General features: G+C 38.8%; 1 protein-coding gene across 1 annotated transcript; it reads right to left on the reverse strand.

The window, feature by feature from the left end:
- Positions 1-12475: 12475 nt before the first annotated feature.
- On the reverse strand, positions 12476-18538 carry LOC118701786 (cytochrome P450 7A1). Its single transcript, XM_036406673.2, has 6 exons — positions 18459-18538; positions 16933-17173; positions 15965-16578; positions 14518-14648; positions 13411-13586; positions 12476-12775 (listed from the first exon to the last, which is right to left on the reverse strand). The coding sequence occupies exons 1-6, from the start codon at positions 18536-18538 to the stop codon at positions 12476-12478; spliced, it is 1542 nt and encodes a 513-aa protein (XP_036262566.1).
- Positions 18539-18992: the final 454 nt, after the last annotated feature.

Consider the following 18992-nt stretch of genomic DNA (forward strand, 5'->3'; position numbering starts at 1 on the left):
AAGGATATTTAATTCCTGCAACTCAGAGTTTAAAAAACCCATAACTATATAATTAAGGTCCTGGCAAATGACTTGGGGGAGTTTCTTTCTCCTCTCTTTATCTTCATGTTCTGAGGGAGGAATAGATTATAATTCACATCAGGTATTTCTCCTAGAAAACTTTCAACAGATGTGAGTGACAATGAAAGACACTGCTTTCTTACTCCAGCTATCTTAGCACCCACAGAGCTTTCAGTCTGTACTTCCCATGAAGGCAGCTGCCCACCTCTGATAAATGTAATTCCTTTTTTTTTTTTCTATTCTTGCCTTCTTAAACACCTGCCACTGAAACTGAGGGAATCCTCTGACAACAAAGTTTACTTCTGTACTGTCGGGATCTCATCTATTATGTTGCACCTCATCCATTTTATTTGGTCTTCTGTAGCTAATTCTTCTGTTCAAGTAATGACATGCTTGTGTGGCTGATATTTATATTCCAGTTTATATTCCAAGGATTCACCTTCTTTCTGAGAACTATATTTTTGTCCATATTTAAGAAATTATTTGGAAGAAATATATTAAAATAGAAGAAAACAACTCTTCCTTAACTCAGTAATGAAAGATTGTCACTTTTCATTCAGACATGACTAATGGATTCTGCTTTTTACACTCTGCACTTTTTTTCCCCCATAGCTAAGCTAAATTTTTCATATCAAAGACCTTGATTATCTTTTGACTTTTTTGACTAAGTGGACAATTATCATGCTTAACTTAAGTTCAGAGCACTTTGGCAGTATTACCACCCCAGTTTTACCCCAGTAATTGTGGTTTTAGCCATCATTGCAGCTGATCTGTCAACCCGTGACATGCTAAAAACTGCAGATAGTGCAGCCTGGTAGAACTTCCCTTTTCTATTGTTTTTCTTTTATTTTTTCTTGTTCCTCTGTGTTCTAAAGCAGAACAGATGGAATTGCTGTAGAAGTCAGCAGGAATTTGTTCTCATTCTGTGATCTAATGGGTTTTATAGATAAGGAAGTTAAAAGGCAAACAAAACAAAGCAAATCTTGAGCAGCAAGTGACTTCTTATGACCTTCATCTGAGCACTGCATCAGAGGTTAAACAAGGCCAAGTGCAGGGTCAGGCAACTGCATGAGGGCAACCCTTGGTACCAACACAGGCTGGGGAATGAAGGCATTGGGGGCAGCTCTGTAGAGAAGGACTTGAGGGGTGCTGGTGGATGAAAAGCTAGGCATGATCCAGCAATGTGCATTCGCAGCCCAGAAACCCAGACATGTCCTGGGCTGCATCAAAAGAAGAGGTGATTCTGCCCCTCCACTCTGCTCTCATGAGACCTCACCTGGAACTGCTGTGTCCAGCTCTGGGGTCCTCAATGCAGGAATGAGGAGTGAGTTCAAAGAAGGGCCACAAAAGTAAAGAGACAGCACCTCTTCTATGAAGGCAGTCTGAGAGAGTTGGGGTTGTTCAGCCTGGAGAAGACAAGGTTCCAGGAAGACCTTCTTGCAGGCTTTCAGTACTTAAAGGGGGCCTGTAAGAAAAATGGGGACAGACTTTTAGCATGGCCTGTTGCAACGGAACAAGGGGTAAAGTTTTTAAACTAAAAGAGGAGACTAGAGATAAAGAAAATGTTTTATGGTCTGGGTGGTGAGACACCAGAACCGGACACCCAGACAAGTGGTAGATGCCCCATCCCTGGAAACATTCAAGGTCAGCTTGGACTGGGCTTTGATGTAGTTGAAAATGCCCCTGCTCATTGCAGAGGGGGGTCTGGGCTTTCCAACCCAAACTGTTCTATGAGTCTATGAATTGCCTGGCAGAGGAAAAAGACAGATGCGGTGCACATGTCAAATGGGAAGATAAAGGTGTGTGGACCTGTTGGGACCCCTGTCACCAGTGACAACTCTTTGAAGAAGGATTTCTTTCCCTTTATTTCACAAATGTTGGGAATAGGCATTAAGAAAGGGAATGACCACAAAGACTAAAACATAATCTTTGCTCTTAGAATCATGACTTTATGAACTTTTTAAATATGACTTCGTTTTTATTGTATAGTAGTGAGATTTAGGGTAGAATTCTTACCAAAAAGAATTTTCCAGTTTTCTTCTGGTTTCTTTAGAATTATTTCTTTGAATTATATGATTAATGAATGTAATTTCTTTCAGAGTTCGGGGGGAAGAAGTAACAATGGAAGTAGATTTGACATGCATCTATGAGCTGAGAAAGACAGGATTTTTTTACCTTCCGTTTTTTACCTTCTGTTTTTTTACCTTCTGAGACTGTTTTCTTTTGCTCTCTGCAGAAGCAATGTATTTAAAAAATTTCCATGCAGCAAAGAATGTAAATGTGTAGAAGTGTATCAAAATAAATAGAAAACAAAAAATGTAGTATTATAAGATACCAGTCAGTGACTTTCATTTGACAGTGATTAGGAATTTGGAAATTGGTCTTTTCTGTTATATTTTAAAGTATAAAACCAAGATGCAGCACTGCACCTGAATATTTATTGTAAATGGTTTGTGCAACATCCATCTCACCAACTGCTTTGTGCCTTATGGCTGTGATAGTCATGAGACACTGCATACCAAAATTTAATGTCAGCAGACAGAAACATCTCTCTAGTCTGATGGATCTGTATTTGTGCATACAGCAATAGATGGAAAATCATTTTTGGAATCTGCTCAGATACATCTGTTCATTCCAGTTAATAGAAATATACAAAGTTACTTTCTGTCCTTATTCTAAATGTTATAGAGGACAATTTCAAGAGCAATACACCATGATTTCTTTTCCTGTGGTGAAAGTTTTAGATTAAGTTCCTTCTGAGTGCTTAGTGTCTTGGGGAACTTTTACTGTGTAAGAACTCCAAAGAATTGGTTGGTAAATGTTTTTGAAAGTAAATACTGTATGAGTTCTTCATAGGTTTCAATACATGAGTGCCTGGTAGCAGAAAGTTAACAGTTCTATCAGTAAGATTGAAAACAATTTTTAGTTACTAAGGAAGTTATGAAAAGAATTAATTCCAGAAAGAATTGGATTATAGCCATTTAGTAGATTTGACCTAAGTCAAATATGTCAGAGTTTTCAGCAAACCAAAACATTTTGACAGCCAGTATAGATCAATTTAATAAAATCATATGTTTTCCATCTTTTAATCTTTTCACTTGAAGTAATTTTGAAATGAAAGCTTTTTAAATGGAAGAAAACCAGGAATGTGTCATTTTGAATAGAACAGAAGGAAATAATTAATTTTCTTATTTCCAATTGAAATGTGTATTTCAGGAAATATGAACCCTGTATATCTGGTTTTAGTGGCTACAATTTGCATTTTTCCCTCAGAAATTGTTGGCCAAACTATTTTTCAGATAGGTGCAATCTTGACTTGCCTAGTTTATGCAAAAATTGCATGATACAATTCCTGAACCAAAAACACTGTCTCTCCAGGACCTCCTTTCAGAGTACAATCAAGAGAAGAAATCTCCAGGGCAGTTTTATTATTTACATGCTCAATAGCTTTTTTTCCTGTTGATATAAAAATTTGCTTTTGAAAGCTGATGACCAAAACTGAATTCAGAGCTTGCATTTCTTTGATGGTCCTCAAAACTCTGAGAATGGGATTCAGTTCAAAGGTTAGGGCACTTAAATGCAGGTATCTACTTGTGCACATTTATGTATGGGCAAAATGCCCAGCTCCCATTCTGTTCAGTAGATGTTTAGGGCTTGATCAGGCAGCTATCCCACAGACAGATTCCTGGAGCTTTTCGGTTTCTGAAGACACCATGAGGTCAACAGACTCGACCCCTGACTTTTGGGGCTGTAAGTCTGTATGAAGGGAGCCTAGAGATACATGGGTTACTGCAGGGTATTTCAATGTCTCTACTTCCTGTGTGGGGACAAATGAGTCAAACCCCTTGTGAGTGCCATCATGTCAATTTAGACATTCATTTGGTTTACCCTAAAGTAACACCACATATTTTGGCAGCTGCTGGTGTTCAGCTGCCTGCATGTGCTGGCTAGATCTCCACTGTCTGTATGAATTTTGAAACTTAATTCATGTTTCATAACCTGTGAACTGACTCTTATTTTGGGTGTCTGTCACTCTCAAAACAGGACTTTAAATATTTTTTTAGTCTTATTTTCCTGTAGTCTTTGGTGGCACAAACTTGATATTTTTCAGACTACGGTGTAGTTTCATATGTGGCACCCATTATTTCCCTTTCTTTCTCGTATTCTTACCACATACTCATTACCAAAATCACTATTACACTGAAATTAGGAACTAGAAATAAAGTCTCTTAGGTTATGAAAAAAACTTGCCCCAAAAATATTAGAATTATTCCCCAGATAAGCATAAGAAGCAGTAAAATCTTGTATTCCTTTAGCTACCTCTTGTTATCCAGCATATTTTTGACAATACATAAATTGTAATAGTGGCTGTATGTGTGTCTTATTTGTCAGGCTCCAGATACATTATACTCTGTATGGCTCAGTGGCAGTCCCCTGCACAAGGTTCAAGGCTGATTGATGGTACACTTTTATGTACTGATCTTTAGCAATAGCTGTAGTAGTGGAACACCTTAATAAACGCTGTTCGAGGCCACTTTCAAGGCTGGACATTATCACCTAATTACTTTGATCAGAGTGGTGGCAAATATTTGCATAGTACATGCATGTGGACTCAGCCTGTTGTATTTTATTTACAGAGTAATTTTTTGGAATAGGGTCTGTCTGAGATCTACTCTGAAAATTGAGATTCACGGTTTCCACAGAACCATGCTCTTGCAGACCTCTTCTTCTCATCTTCTGACTCCATCCAATTGTATCTCCTCAGAGCCACCCTGTCATGCCCTCCCTTAACCTTTTGTTCCTCCCTAAATATTGTTACCTAATGCAAGCTTATTTCTGTGCTGTTCGTGTTCTGTTCCTTTCTTGCTTCACAGCTTGATGAATGCACATTAAAAAAATCACATTTTGGAGCACTGCTTTGAAGTGCTATTCTGGCTCCCCATCAACTGAGTTCATACCTGCTTCATTCAAGTGATGCTGCTTCACAATGTCTTCAGTTGGGCTCAAGACTCAAAATCAGTACCCCATCCTCACTCTCCCTTGGTCACCCATCAGCAATCTCTGTCACTGTCCGTGTCCTCCTTCAAATGTTGTCTTGCCTTCTGCAAAACTGCTGGTAAGATATAGCCTTCCATAGCCATTCTCCTAACAAAACATTCACCCAAGTGTTTCCTCCTTGTGCCGCAGTAATTTTCCAGTGCTGTCCTCTCCTCTCCTGCTACATCCATTGGTATTTTTGCCACAAAGAGCATTTATCCATGCTGTCATCCCTCCTCCATTGCTACCTTATCCTGAATTCTTTATAGTACCAAATATAAACTTTTTTTGCGTCCAAGGACCTTTGTACCTTAATTCTCATGTCTCTATCATCTGGTATTAACTGCCCAGTTCTAGTGTTTTAGACCTGACCAGATCAAGATGCTTTGGTGTCACTGATACACTTGACCTTAACTGACCTCTTGGTCTCTCCAGACACCAGCTGTCCTCCTGGCAATGCTGCCTCATTCATTCCTTGCCCTCTTCTAGATGGGTGGTTTCACCTTGTCTTTTCCTTAGATTGTGACATCCCTGGGAGAAGCATGGTGGTTTTGTTCTGTGTTTGTACAATTCTTATACCAAGTCCTTATCTGGGTGGAAATTATATTAGTAATGAAAAATGATTGTAAAAATATACTTAGCAGTGAAGGCTGAGAAATAAGAAAGTAATGTTTGCTACCATTTAGCTTTAAAAGTCATTAACGGGGCAAGACGGTGCTGGCCTTCATCTCTCACCTCTGCTCTGCCTGTGCCACAAACATCAGCAGGGAGCTGGGGTCCCCTGAATTGCAGCCAGGCAACTCTCTTGTGGCACTGCAGTGTCTTCACTAGGAACTTCATCTGCAGACACCTCTGCAGTGTGGTGTATGTCTTATATCTGCATCCAGCACCCCTATTCTCTGGCTATGGTTTCTGCAAATTCACAGGATTATTAAATCAACGGGTTTTAGGGACAGTCCTCTGACTGTAATTTCTTTCCAGACACAGGAGAATCTCTTCTAAGTCCAGACATAGAACTTCAATGGACAACAGCTGTTTTGGTCTGTTTAGCCAAGTTTGCTGTGTCTAAATAACACATGTAAGCAGCTAATGTACCAAGAGTATGAGGCACAGTGAACACAACTCATGTGATTGCATCGTTAATGGCTCTCCCTGTTGTTTTTAACATCAGCTTTTCATTCTTATAAGGACATTATTCCTTTTTCCAAGAAGAAACAAAATAGCCATGATGTAGAGGATGTATTTTTAGGGAGTGTTCCCTTAACTATTTACCTTTCCAAGGTTTTGCTTACTTGGGCGGAGCAGTCAAGCTGAAATGTTGCATGAAGCAGAGAAGTCTTTCCCTCAGCCTGAGGAGTGATTATCATTAAAGAAGAGCAGAGCTAAGGTCACTGCAGGTCATCAAGGCCCAGTTCCCCTCTCACCCAGTGATTCAACGCTTGGGCCAATGTCCCTCACCCTGTGCCTCAAACCAGACATGGAAGCTCTCGGCAAGGGAGGAACAGAGCTTTTTTCACAGGCACAAAATGTTTGTATCTGCCTCCAATTCCCTTGCAGGATCTGGCTTACCTTTAGAGTCCGGGTGTCCATATGGAACACGGGCTGAGATGAGGTGGGGTCTGGTGCTGTTCTCTCTCCAAACCCAGTGAGAGGCGAGTCTGGCCTGGAGCAGCTGGCAGAGCACAGGCACATCCTGGGGCAGACAGCAGGGACTGACTCTGTGCTCCTGCCGGCCAGCACTCTGCACAGGGTGCTTACTCCAGCTAACACAAACAGAGAGGCCTCCCAAAGCCCTCCAGAGCCCAACACAAAGCCAGCTGATTTTTTGAAAGCTGCTGAGCACCCTTGAGAGCAAGTCTGTCCCTTAGGAACCTTGCACAAGCATCCCAAGGAAGCTCTGCTTGTTCTTGCCCTGGGTAAAGGGGACCTCTTTCCGCACCTAGGGTGAAGTGACTTCTAGCTTGACTTCTTCCAGCCTATGGTATTTAATGTTCGTCCTCTGGGTGTTTTTATGTCTCAAGTCTGCAATTACTGGGGGCCTTTTCCAATCCTTCTCCAGTCGACTGTTACACAAATGTTACTGAGAAATAATTACACGGCCAGTCGCACTAAAGAGTTCTCAAAACAACAGAGATTCAGCCAGCCAAGGTGTGTTAATCTTTCAAAACATCTATGGGATCCTGCTATCTGACGAGACAAATTTTAGTAATTACTGTTATCTTTAAAAAGATAATTGGAACCCACAAGATCTTATTTATAGATGATTTAAATAAATTTAAACTGTTCATTTTAAAAATCTATGTCTCTTTAGTGAATTGTTCTGAAGTGACCTCTCTCTCCCTTCATGACTCATGGGTCACTGAAGATCATTTGATTTGAAATGTGTCTCCCACAGAGTTGTCTGTCTTGGCAGAAAACAAATTAAAGTAAACAAGAGTTAGCAAGGTGGGTATTTACACTGATAGCACTCCTGTTAATAGTATGTAACCTTTTTGTTATTTAATTCTAAGGTTATTAGGAGGCAATCACTGCTTTTACCACCAAAACCCCTGTATGCAGTGAAACATAAGCATGATCAAGCCTCATCTGCCTGTTCTTTAACTGTGTGGAGCTGGTGGTGTAAATGAGAGGAGATAATAGAACCATAGAATCATAGAATAATTTGGGTGGGAAGGTCATCTAGTCTAATTCCCTACAATGAGCAGGAGCATCAGAAGATCATGGTCCAATCTTCAGCCTGTTGACTTTCAGATAGAGCACTCTGAAAGTCAACAGGCAGTCACACAGTTCATAAATGGCAAATACCTATTTATGGTGCCACAGTTCTCTGTTTAGACCAAGACCATGAACAAATTGAAGCACGCTACCATCAGCTAAGCAATAGTTATCTCTAAAATGTATTTCATGACTTCAGAAAAATTATCCCATGATTTTTCCTCTTTTTGCTTCCTCTTTTATTTCATCAGAAACTTGCATAAGAGGTCTCATAATAGAAGTACCAGTTTATCCTGATATTCCTCCAGTAAGATAAAAAAAAATAAAAATTGAAGAAGGGTTGAAAAATCTATGCTCAAAACCACTGTTGACATGTTGAAGAGTGGCTGCCTGAACTCAGCTCTGTTACAACAGCTGTGGCCAGCATGGTTTCAGAACTGTAAAACTGTAAAACTGTCTTGTTTTCTGACATGGTGTCACGTTTCATTAGTAGTCACCATGTCACTTCCAAGATCTCCATGATCAGTAAAGATTTCTTTTAGCCTGAAAAAACTCTAGAACATTTTCACTGCCTAGGTTCAATCTGCTCACCCAAAATGCTCCTTCTGCTGGCTTATGAGCCATGTGGTCTCTCTCATCCAACTTGTGCCTTGCTCCTAATCCCCAAATCACTGTTCAGAGGCATCTGACCACCCAATGCCCAGCTCATCTGGGTCCAAAAAAATCTGAACATTTAATCTCCCTGGTCTGCCTAATCTATGTTACACTTATGTGTTCCTCAAGAGTTATCCCTCACTCTTACTCACCCTATACAGGACAACCACAAGCATAGAGTTGTCGCCTGGGGGTGGGAGAGAGACTGAACTCACTAACTTCCTCAGGGACTGCAATCCTAAACTGAAATTGAATCTTCTCTCAACTAAGAGAGCACTTTGGCTCTAAGGGCGCTGTCAGGAAGTCATGCAAATCATCCTGTTTTGTCTGTTACTTTTTTTTTTTTTGAGAAAACACGCTACAAATTCCCTGAGAAAAATGCCTGAGCTATCCTAATGGTTAGGGTGCCCACCTGGAGGCTGAGGTTGTGGCTCCTCTTCTGCCCCTACCTCTTCATGCATTTTAAATAGTAAGTATATAATGTGAAATACTCACACAGCCCACAGCAGAGGCTGCCTGCTTGTTACCAGCCTGGATCTGTCCAAAATATTTCTAATTGCTCCTATGGTTTTAGTATTATTTTTCTTTGTTTTCCTGTCTTAATACAAGTCCTGCTTTTAGGAGAGGCAGCAGAAAGAATTGCCCTGGTATAACCTTGTGGTGTTTGTGACCCTGGCAAGGCAGATGAGTATTGATTGCTGAAGTATTTGATTACATTAGCTGAGGCATAGTGCCACAGACCTTGTACTTTCTTTTCTCCCCTCACTTGCATCTGTGCAACCCCCTTAACAGGGGTTTAACTGAGGTTAGAAAATTAGCAGCTACAGCAGTAAATAGAAATACTTGTATATAGCCCAATATATATTAAGGAAAAAAAAAAAAAAGGAAATCCATATCCAAGCTATTCAAACAGTTCATCTGTGTGTCTTTTGTCACAAAGTGGAAGCATACTTAGGGGCTTATAGTGGGACTTTTCATCTGCATAACACGAGGTCAATATAAAAAAGAAGAGTCCCCTGCAGACATGTTTTATCATCCTCAGGCTACAGGAGTCCTGAGCTGAGCAGAAAGGGCTGGTTGACCCTGTTCTATATACACTGCACATCAATCTATAGGTTATGTGGTCCAGCCATCCATGGAGAGCTGCTATCCCAGCAAGAGAGGACTGGCCCAGGCTGAGTGGTGAGGACCATGGTGCCACAGGAGTTTGGGCAGGAGCTCCTGAGCCACCCTTGCAGGGCCCTGTCTGGTGACAGTGCTGATTTCCACCACTTTGTGGTTCTGCACTTTAGTCATTATTTTCTCCACAGTGTTCAGAACTGGACTTTAATCTGTGGATTGATCCTCTGATATTTTTACCTTCCCCTGAGTTCTCTATTGTAAGTATTCCTTGGTGTGTGAGCCAGCTCAGGCAGGACACAGGAGCAATCAAAACAGCATGCATGAAATGGAGAGAAAATTTGGTTTTGTTGAAACCAAACCACAAGTTTTCTTGCTTTTACCCTTCTGATTCTCTCCCTGATCCTAATGCTGGGGGAGTGAGTGACTGGCTGTTTGGTGCTTGGTTGTTGTCTGGGTTTAAATAGTGATGACAGTGGGGGATTCCCAAAGCAGCACCCAGGCAGAGGCACACAGGCAGGGATGCAGGCACCATGGAGCTCTCTGAGTGTTAGGGGATCACCAAACCTTCTCTTTTTCCCTCTATATCAGGGATTCATGCAGGTGTAGTTCACTGCTTGATTGTTCTCACATCAGGACAGGAATCTCACACATGCTCAACAGGATACCTCTAAATCTATCTCAGGACTATGTTATCTGAACACAGGTGTTGTCCAGCACAGGAGGCTAAACAGTAACTGGTATGATGTAAATGGTTTTTGACACCTCAGCTTACAAGCCATTTGACCAGGTTCACAATCTTCCTCACCAATCTTCCATTACTCTCCCACTCTTGGGAAGCTGAAAGATCAGCTTGAGGAGCTACTGAATACTTCAATTTCTCATTGACCAAAGGAACTCACAAGAACCCCTTAAACCACAGCCAGAAAAGTCTGGAGCAGTTGGTTTGAAGCAGACAATGGGATGTAAAAGAGGCATAATTTTTGAAGCAATCTAGAATTAGCTTAGCAGTTTTCTTACCTCTTTTCTGTTGTTGTTTTCCATGTTAAATTCCTTTTCTTCAAGGAAGTGTATTTTTCTTAAAATATTGCATAGCCTTGCTGCCCTCAAAAATTGCTGTTTCAAGCAGGATTTATTTAAGAAAGAAGGAGCAGATACTCTAATGATAAAAACAAGTACCAGGGCACATGTCAGGCTTGCATTCACGCTCCAAATTAGCTTACATTGAATATGTTATAATTTATATGAATCATACAAAATATAATTTGCAGAAGTGTGGAAACAAGCTGTACTGGATACTACCCTTACCAAGAGAACCAAAGTAATAATTCAACCCCTTTGCATTATACAAAATTGTTTAATATTATACATGGTGCAAGAAATTGGTGTTCTCTGTTCTCCTTTGAAAATGCAAAAAGATTAAATAAAATTACAAAGACAACACACAGATAATGAATGTGTGTTGCACACAAAATAAAGTGTTATGCACATGCTGCATAATCTTTTTATTAACCTTTGAATATTTAGCACAGTGGATAGCGAGAGGAAAAAAGAATAGAAAATTCAAAGTAATTGTAGAACTCAATCAAAAAATCCTTATAAAGGAAGAGTTCTATCATCTAAGCTGGATATCATGCCAGAATGTGAAATCTGAAAATATCAAGTAGTCCTGTATCTCATCTTTTGAGTTAAGGACAAAAGGTCAGACCTAAGTTCTTGGAAAAAAGCAGGATAAAAACAATATTTTAAGTCTGTCTGATCCTTTCATCAGCAAATGATAAGAAAGCCATCTATTTCAGACCAAACAAATTTCATTAAAAAATGGACTTTTGTGACATATGTACATACATCTACCACTTGCATCAGAAAAGAACAGGGATGTTAGAGAAGACTAAATTATATTAACCCTGAAACTATTGTTCTTATGGACATGCCACCACTGAAAATAAAATGTGTGGGCATACTACTACCTATGGTAACTTTAATGGAATTAGACTAGGAAGACCTAAAGAGGCTTATGGAAATATGGAGTTTAGGCAATGAGGCTAAATGCAGCCAGAACCACTGGTGAATATATGGTAGATATTTATTTATTTATCTCCATATTGGTATTTGAGTTGGCTAGTTTAAAACTGGTTTGGGTGGCTTTGGATGAGTGCATAAACCCTAATGTTAAGATGTTAAAATAACAAACAGTCTAGAGATGCATTTGGTTCAGCCAATATAATTTATTTTAACACAGTTAGCACTTTTTAAAAATAAGTATCTTACAAAGATTATAATACAAGTTTTGAGGTTTCACTTGAACGTGAATATTTCTGTAGGTTTTTTTCAAGTCTTCTTCCAGTTTTTCATAAAACCATAAATGTAATTCCCCAGGAAACTCTCCCCTCCCCACTGTGAATATGCCTTTATACAACAAAAACTTTATTTCACCTGTGAGGAGGCCTAGCCTCCCACCCAACATTTCAATTATAGAAAAGATTATATTTTAACTGTAGTACAATCTTGAAATTATTATGAATTAGCTCATGAAATTCTACCTGTGGGAAAGTATTTGCTGACAGAAAAAAAAAACTGGCTGCTGGACACACACAATGGAAAATCTTAACTTGCCTTTCAAAATGGTTGGTAAAAAGGGAGACATTTGCATCAAAATAGAGCATTAAACCCACTGTAGGTGGTAGCACACTGGTGCCCATTTTTCATTAAAATGGTGAATTAGCATCTTCACATAGATTTTCGCCCAAGACTTGAAGCATTTCATTTGCATATATACATAAAATGTATATAAAGCATATGTTATACAGTGTATTTAGTACTGTTAGTATATACAGTGTATTTACGTACTACTAGTACATAGTGTATATGCATAATACAAAACACATATTCATAAGCATTTCAGCCTGTACCTGAAATCAATGTCATTGGATGGCTGCAAAATACCCAGTCCTGCACGGGATTGATCTAGAGAGGGACACTTCACATTACTGTCCACAAGCTCTATCTCAAAATATGAAAAAATCAGAGCCAAAAATTGTTTGATCTCATGGACAGCAAACAGCCTGCCCGGGCACTTTGCTATGCCTGTCCCAAAAGGCATGTAGTAGTGCTTCAGCTTCCGGCCGTTCCGGTAGAAGTCGGTCTTCTCCTCTCCCTTCTCGTTCAGGAAGCGATCGTATTTGAATGTCTGCAATTAAACACACAAAAGGGTTCCTTGGTATTTGGATACCTCCAAAAGCCAGATAAAACTGCTAAAAGACAAAATGCAGGCTGGGAAAGGGATGTCTCCAGCAATAAGCATTGTACAGTACCACCATCCCCCATGGGGCTGTTTTAGAAAGAGTAGCCTCTGAGAAGTTTTGTTATTTGGGACAGGATCCCAGGTTCTTTGCTGATAACTCCCCTTTTCTTTCCTGACCTCTAAAAATAAGGATTGTAACATGCATTCTTGTTCAAGTGGCAGAAGGAGAAAGGAGAACTGGAAGAAATCTAATTCTCTGCCTTTGAGAAACTATTATCCTTATCCTTCTTCAAAGACCCTCATCATGGTGATCTTCCCTCACCGAGGAAGACAGTAAGTAAAGGGCTGTGTGAGGCTGATAGCACACCTTTTGGTGACACTCAAACATGTTTTGCAGATAATGCTTTCACTGCCTTTATTTATTTTTTGTTTCCTGTTATCACATCTTCAAGTGTAAGAATGGATTGTCTGGGGTACAGCAGAGAACCAGCCATGGGGCACCTCAATAAGTGCTTTATCCAAAGGCCTGTTAACTTCTGCCAGAGCACCAAGTTTAATGCAGTTTGCAAAAAAGTGCTTACCAAGGGATCAGCATAGATTTCTGGATCGAAATGCAGCAGCTGAGGATAAAGAGCTACAATGTCATCTTTGCGAATGTTGTAAAAGTCGTTCTCAAAGTGCAAAGTGAAATCCTCCTTGGCCACTCGGAAAGTCATGGATGCACTGGAGAGCCTCATTGCCTCCTTGATGATGCTGTCTGTTGGGAGAGGACAAGGAATGATTGCCATGGAAACAGTGTATTCACATACTGGGGGCAGGTCATGGATTTTGAACTATTTCAGAGTCATTATCAAACCCTGAATTTATTAGAAGAAATATTTTAATATTAACTTTCTAAATGCCTAAAAAAGTATCTTTATAATTTCTTTTCAGCATTTCTATCACTTCTGCAGACACCACAGAGAGCCTAATCTGCTTTCCCCACTATAAGAGAATGCTTATAGTGGACGAAACAGAATGTTCAAAAGTGAGACATATTTTCACTCTGATATAAAGACCAAACCAGTGAAAACTGAAAATATAACAAGAAAAAGAAACAGTACAGTGAGCAGAATTTTCTAAAGCTTTTAGAGGTCCTGTCTAGAAACCCATACTCAGAATAAAAGTAATATGGGAAGTTTTCGTTTCAATATTAGCTGACTTTCTTTTTAAGTAACAGTAGTTAAAAAGCAGCATTATAACAACTCTCTGTAAGTTCTGAAAAATTATAATTTGAAAAATATTGAGAGGAAATAGAAGTAATGGTATTCTTATCATTGCTTCACATGATAAGAATAGGGATTTAAGTTTTGGCAACACCTTTTTATTTGATTTAAAGACATAATCAAACAAAATATTGTTCAGAATTATCCATGTGTCTATGTTATGTAGCAGTGTAGGATTATTGAGATATGCCATTACCCATGAAAAAATGCTGTTCATGTGAATTTTGATAGTCTCACCACCTGGGACATTGGGAAGCCTGGTTGTGTTGGCTACTGCTAAGGAACATATAGTTTCCTGTTCTACTGTTTCTTTGTTAATTCCATAGGAATTCTATAGCAAGCATTTATATGGTAATAAACAGAAGACCATGGAAATTGTAGTGTGATTTCTGCATAAAATAATCCTGCATAAAATAGTCATACCTAGTATTGGCATATTATCCAGCTGTTTCCGGTTCAAGGAAATATGTTTGCCATCTAAGCTGATACTCTCTTCAGCACTTTCCAAAACACTTTGCACTTCTTTGGTAGCTGCTCTCATTGCTTCTGGACTCCTAAGATCAAAAGAGAAAATGTATAACATAAATTTAAAAATTCTTTAAGAAGTGGTTTTGCTATTAACTTTCTTTCTGACCAAAATTTATTTTGTTGACTGACAAGTACAACCTTCTAAAATAAAAATGTTGCAGCAAAATACTGTAGTTCCATTTTTTCCTGTCTTGGCAAAGGTATGAGAACTTCAAAGGAAAAAAAAAAGAAAAATAAAGGAATCCCAAGTATTTGATTTTGTCTGCAATGACAAGTGGGACAGAACTGATGTGTGTAATTCAGGTAACAAACAGTACTGGCACTAAAAAGCAATGCCAAAAATAAGAAAGAAACCAGCCAGTTGTAGATTAGGAAATAGCCCCACTGCAGGTAGAAAGTTTAGGAACAGGATTATAGATCAGTTTTATAACATCATTTATTCTGGCTGATGTGACAATATTGTGTCTAGCTGAAAAGAATCTTCCTAATACTAAGAGCCCACATAGTATCCTTCACCATCTAGCCTTTCTTTCAGACATGGAATATATGAGCTTTGGTGAAATATATAACCACAATAAAAGAGGGTGCAATTGTGTCTTGACGAAGACACAATCAGGTGTTAAAAGACTCCAAGTCCAGGAAATCTAAAGCAAATGCATTCTTGGAGCAAAAAATACTAAATAACTTCAAAAAATAGCATTGGCAAGTAGATATGATAAGTTAAAAGTGTTAGGAATTTACACACATACTTTAGAGTTAGTTATGCTGAAGGAGATAATCCAGAAAGGGCCTACTCTAAAATGGACATTTGATAGCATTATCTGAGCTGTGAACTTCTCTCACAAGCAGCAAGCTCAGCAGGTGCAATCTACAGTAGAGCTTCAGTGGGATCTATAATTTAATATAAATTATTTTCTATTAAGTATCTGTGAAAACAATAATAAAGTTAAACCTCATTTGCCTGCTCTAGTGAGATGGTCTAAAAATGTCTAGTTATATTTGAAGCCTTTAATACAATTAATGTTTTGACTGCAACTAGCACTTTTAATGTCATATCATACAGATTTACTCCAAAGCTTTCTTGACAAAGTGTAGCATTGCCCTGGAGTGCTGTTTCTTAACAAAAAAAAAGCTTCTAAAGAATTGCTCTGTGCTACTACACTTGTTCTCAGATGGGTGAAGGGCTTTTCTGTGGAAGTCCTGAACAACACAGCACTTTGTTGCAAACAGTAAGTTTTATCACTGATGAGGGATCGAGGAGTGGAATTGGCCTGTACTAACGAATTGGTTACTGAAAGATAAATATTTTTCTTGTTTGGGAGCAACAAGTATTGGGACTTACTTAAGAAGATAGAACAAGGTCCAAAAGGTGGCAGGAATGGTGTTTGCTTGAGAGGCCCAGAGCACTGCCACGTGGGTCTTGGCCTTCTCCATGTCATCGAAGGTTGACAGGGTGTCGTTCAGGAACATGCGCAGGGTGACAAGCTCAGAGAGGTTGTCCCTTTTCAGGAGGTTCTTGTGCAGGAGTGCCTCTCCCAGCTTCTCACGTGCACTGTGGGCACTCTTGAACAGGTGGATAGGCAGCCCCGCCACGAGGGCTGGGAAAATCTTATCGAATTCCTTGAAGTTTTCAAGGGCATTTAGGATATGAGCTCTCTCAGTTTCCTGCTTTGATGATAGGTTTTTGTCATTATTTGAATTAAATTCTTTACCAAAAAGTGTTAAAAAGCCAGACTCAAACATCACTTGGCAACAGAAGGTATAAAGTCCTTCTGTCACCCAGGTATTAGACTGAAGCTTAGGTGCTCTTGACTGCAGCATGACATACTGGAGGTTTTCCATCATTGCTTCAATGAGGGCATCTAGGGCATTGCCTTGAAGGGTTCTAATGAAAGTCTGATGAAAATTTTCAGTGGTGTTTCCCTCCGCTGGGTCAATGCTACCATGCCCAAAAGCCTGTCACAAAATAAATTGTATGCATGATAAGTAAGGCCTGTCATTACCTGGATGATAAAGTCTAACAGAAACAAAAGCCAAAGTATAACTTCATAGCTTACTACAGGGAAGGATAACAATGTAATAAAATAATGTACAGTCTTAGAATAATGTATAGTCTTAGAACAATCCAAATCACTGCAAATTTCTTTTCCATTTAGGAAGAGGAAAAAAAAGACCTCCATATTTTAAACCAGTAAAAATGCAGAAATGTGAAACCAATCCATAACTATCCAAAGGGATAGTTATGTTTACAGGGATTAACTGAGTATGTCAGCAGATACTTTGCATGTTAGATATTAAAACCAGGAATACCTTGGCAGAAGTAGCAAAGTGGAACTTTTTCCAGTCCAAGTGTTTTCCCTGGCGCATCAATGCATGGTATGAAAAAGGGTCAGTGAGGAAATGAATGTATTTCCCTGCTACATGGCAAGTGAAGATGTGGCCGTGCTTCTTCTGCTTTTCTTTGAGGAATTCAAGGGGGTTGGCACCAAACTTCAAGGCACAGCCCAGGTATGGAAGGAACCCATTTTCAAGTGGTGGCTCACCTTGCCGCCTACAAAACACAAACAAAAGCTCCATTTAAAATTATGTATAAAGATCTCTTCTCCAGGACTATCAGGTATGTAAAATACTGATGTTAGGCTTTGTGTAATGTGAAAAAAAAAAAGAAGAAAAAAATCCCAAATAAGTAGTTTATTTACAGATATTTTTCTCCCCTTTATGAGCTAAGCTATGTAAGAAAGAACAACTTTAACTATTAATAGACATAATAATACACATAATAAACCAGGTTGATTATGTAATATTTCTTTTCCCTGGATCAGATGTATATTTTTCACCTGTATTTGTCATATGTATATTTTTCATCAAATGCAAAATTATTGCCATTAGCTAAAACACAGTTATAAAATTGTCACATTAATAAATAATCCATCACACTAATATTATCCCATACATTTTTGGACAATTTTTTCCACAATTTAATTTGAATACCAAGCAAAGAAACTTTTTAGCATAGAAAGGTTGTTATTATTGGCATATCCCATTAATAGACCAGATCTTTCTAAAAATATGGGAATTTTGCTATGATCCTCAGTAAGCATAAGAGCTAGTGTTTCAGACAATGTGTCATCAAGCACATGCTGTAAATTAAGCTTCACTTAAAGTGAAGCATATGTTTAAATTATTTTCTTTTTTAAGTAGAAACAGCTTTCCTGCATAAGGACATTATGACTGCTGAAATAACTTTCATATAATACTTCAGCTTTTGCAGTAAATGAAGTTAATTATTTTCACCTTTTTTTTTAAATTAAACTTTTTAAAATAAAACTAGAAAATGACCGTGGAAATTAAAAAATAAGAAGAGTTAAGCAAATTACTCACTCCTTATATAAATGTGTCAGTAGGATAAATGCTTTTAAGGAATATACCTCATACATAAATATTACCTGTATTAAATTGTGTTACTAGATATAAAAATCTTTGTAAGTAGATATTAAACAATAATTACATATAAGTAGGTATTCTCTGTGATTACAATACAGGTGAAATTACAGCCCAGAACATTAGGAAATCAGGACATACATATTCATATTTTAATTACCTTACTGATGCATAGATTTGTATCTACAGCTACCGCTAGGCATCAATACACTATTATTGCAGAGTTCATACACAAAAATTTGATTGGGGCATAAATCTCTCAAAAGACCAAACTACAGCATTGTCTGTGCTGTCCTGCATATGTCTGACTACAGTTCTCTTAGTGATGTGCACAGGATATTTGACACAAATAAAGGCCACACACACTGAAATGCTTTTCCAGAAAGAGTCCTTACCTTCTCCTCCTCCCTAGAAGAAACCAAGACACACAACAAAGTATTACTGCCGTTCCCCAGATCCAGGATGCCAGGAACATTTCTGGTAATGCCCAAAAGCTTCCAAGTGGAAAATGGGTAACTATCAGGATGGCAGGAGAGGTGACTGAGAATGAAACAGAAGACAGGTCACAATTTATATACAGTGGGTACACTACTGTATCTAATGGCACTGAGTCAATCTAGCAAGCTATTGATTAACCATTTCTGGAGAGAATTTGTTCCCTCTCTTCTCTGTCACCTTTCTGAAGAAAGCTTTGCCAGATTGATGCAGACAGTTGCAGATCTGGCCTTGAGCTAATGTCACGTAGCAGAAGCAGTTCCAAAGTAACCAAACAGCTGTAATAGTTGATAATTTCAAGGTTAGCCAGGTGTATTTTGATGAATCCTGCAGATTTACCAATTACAGTTTATAGTTCAAGTTTAGCAATATATGAAATGGTTACTGACCGGTGTCCAGGAGATTCAGACTGTGCTAGCTGGTGGCTGCAGCCC

This window comes from Molothrus ater, chromosome 1 (genome assembly GCF_012460135.2).
Source record: "Molothrus ater isolate BHLD 08-10-18 breed brown headed cowbird chromosome 1, BPBGC_Mater_1.1, whole genome shotgun sequence".
In the NCBI taxonomy this organism is placed as follows: domain Eukaryota; kingdom Metazoa; phylum Chordata; class Aves; order Passeriformes; family Icteridae; genus Molothrus; species Molothrus ater.

What these genes read in the sequence shown, in the direction of transcription:
- LOC118701786 (XM_036406673.2), bottom strand. Translation starts at nt 18,538, where the DNA reads ATGTTCCTGGCATCCTGGATCTGGGGAACGGCAGTAATACTTTGTTGT. An exon ending in CTTCTAGGGAGGAGGAGAAG is followed by an intron (nt 17,174 to 18,458) that starts GTAAGGACTCTT and finishes TGTGTTTTGTAG; the next exon opens with GCGGCAAGGTGAGCCACCAC. An exon ending in AAATCTATGCTGATCCCTTG is followed by an intron (nt 12,776 to 13,410) that starts GTAAGCACTTTT and finishes GTTTAATTGCAG; the next exon opens with ACATTCAAATACGATCGCTT.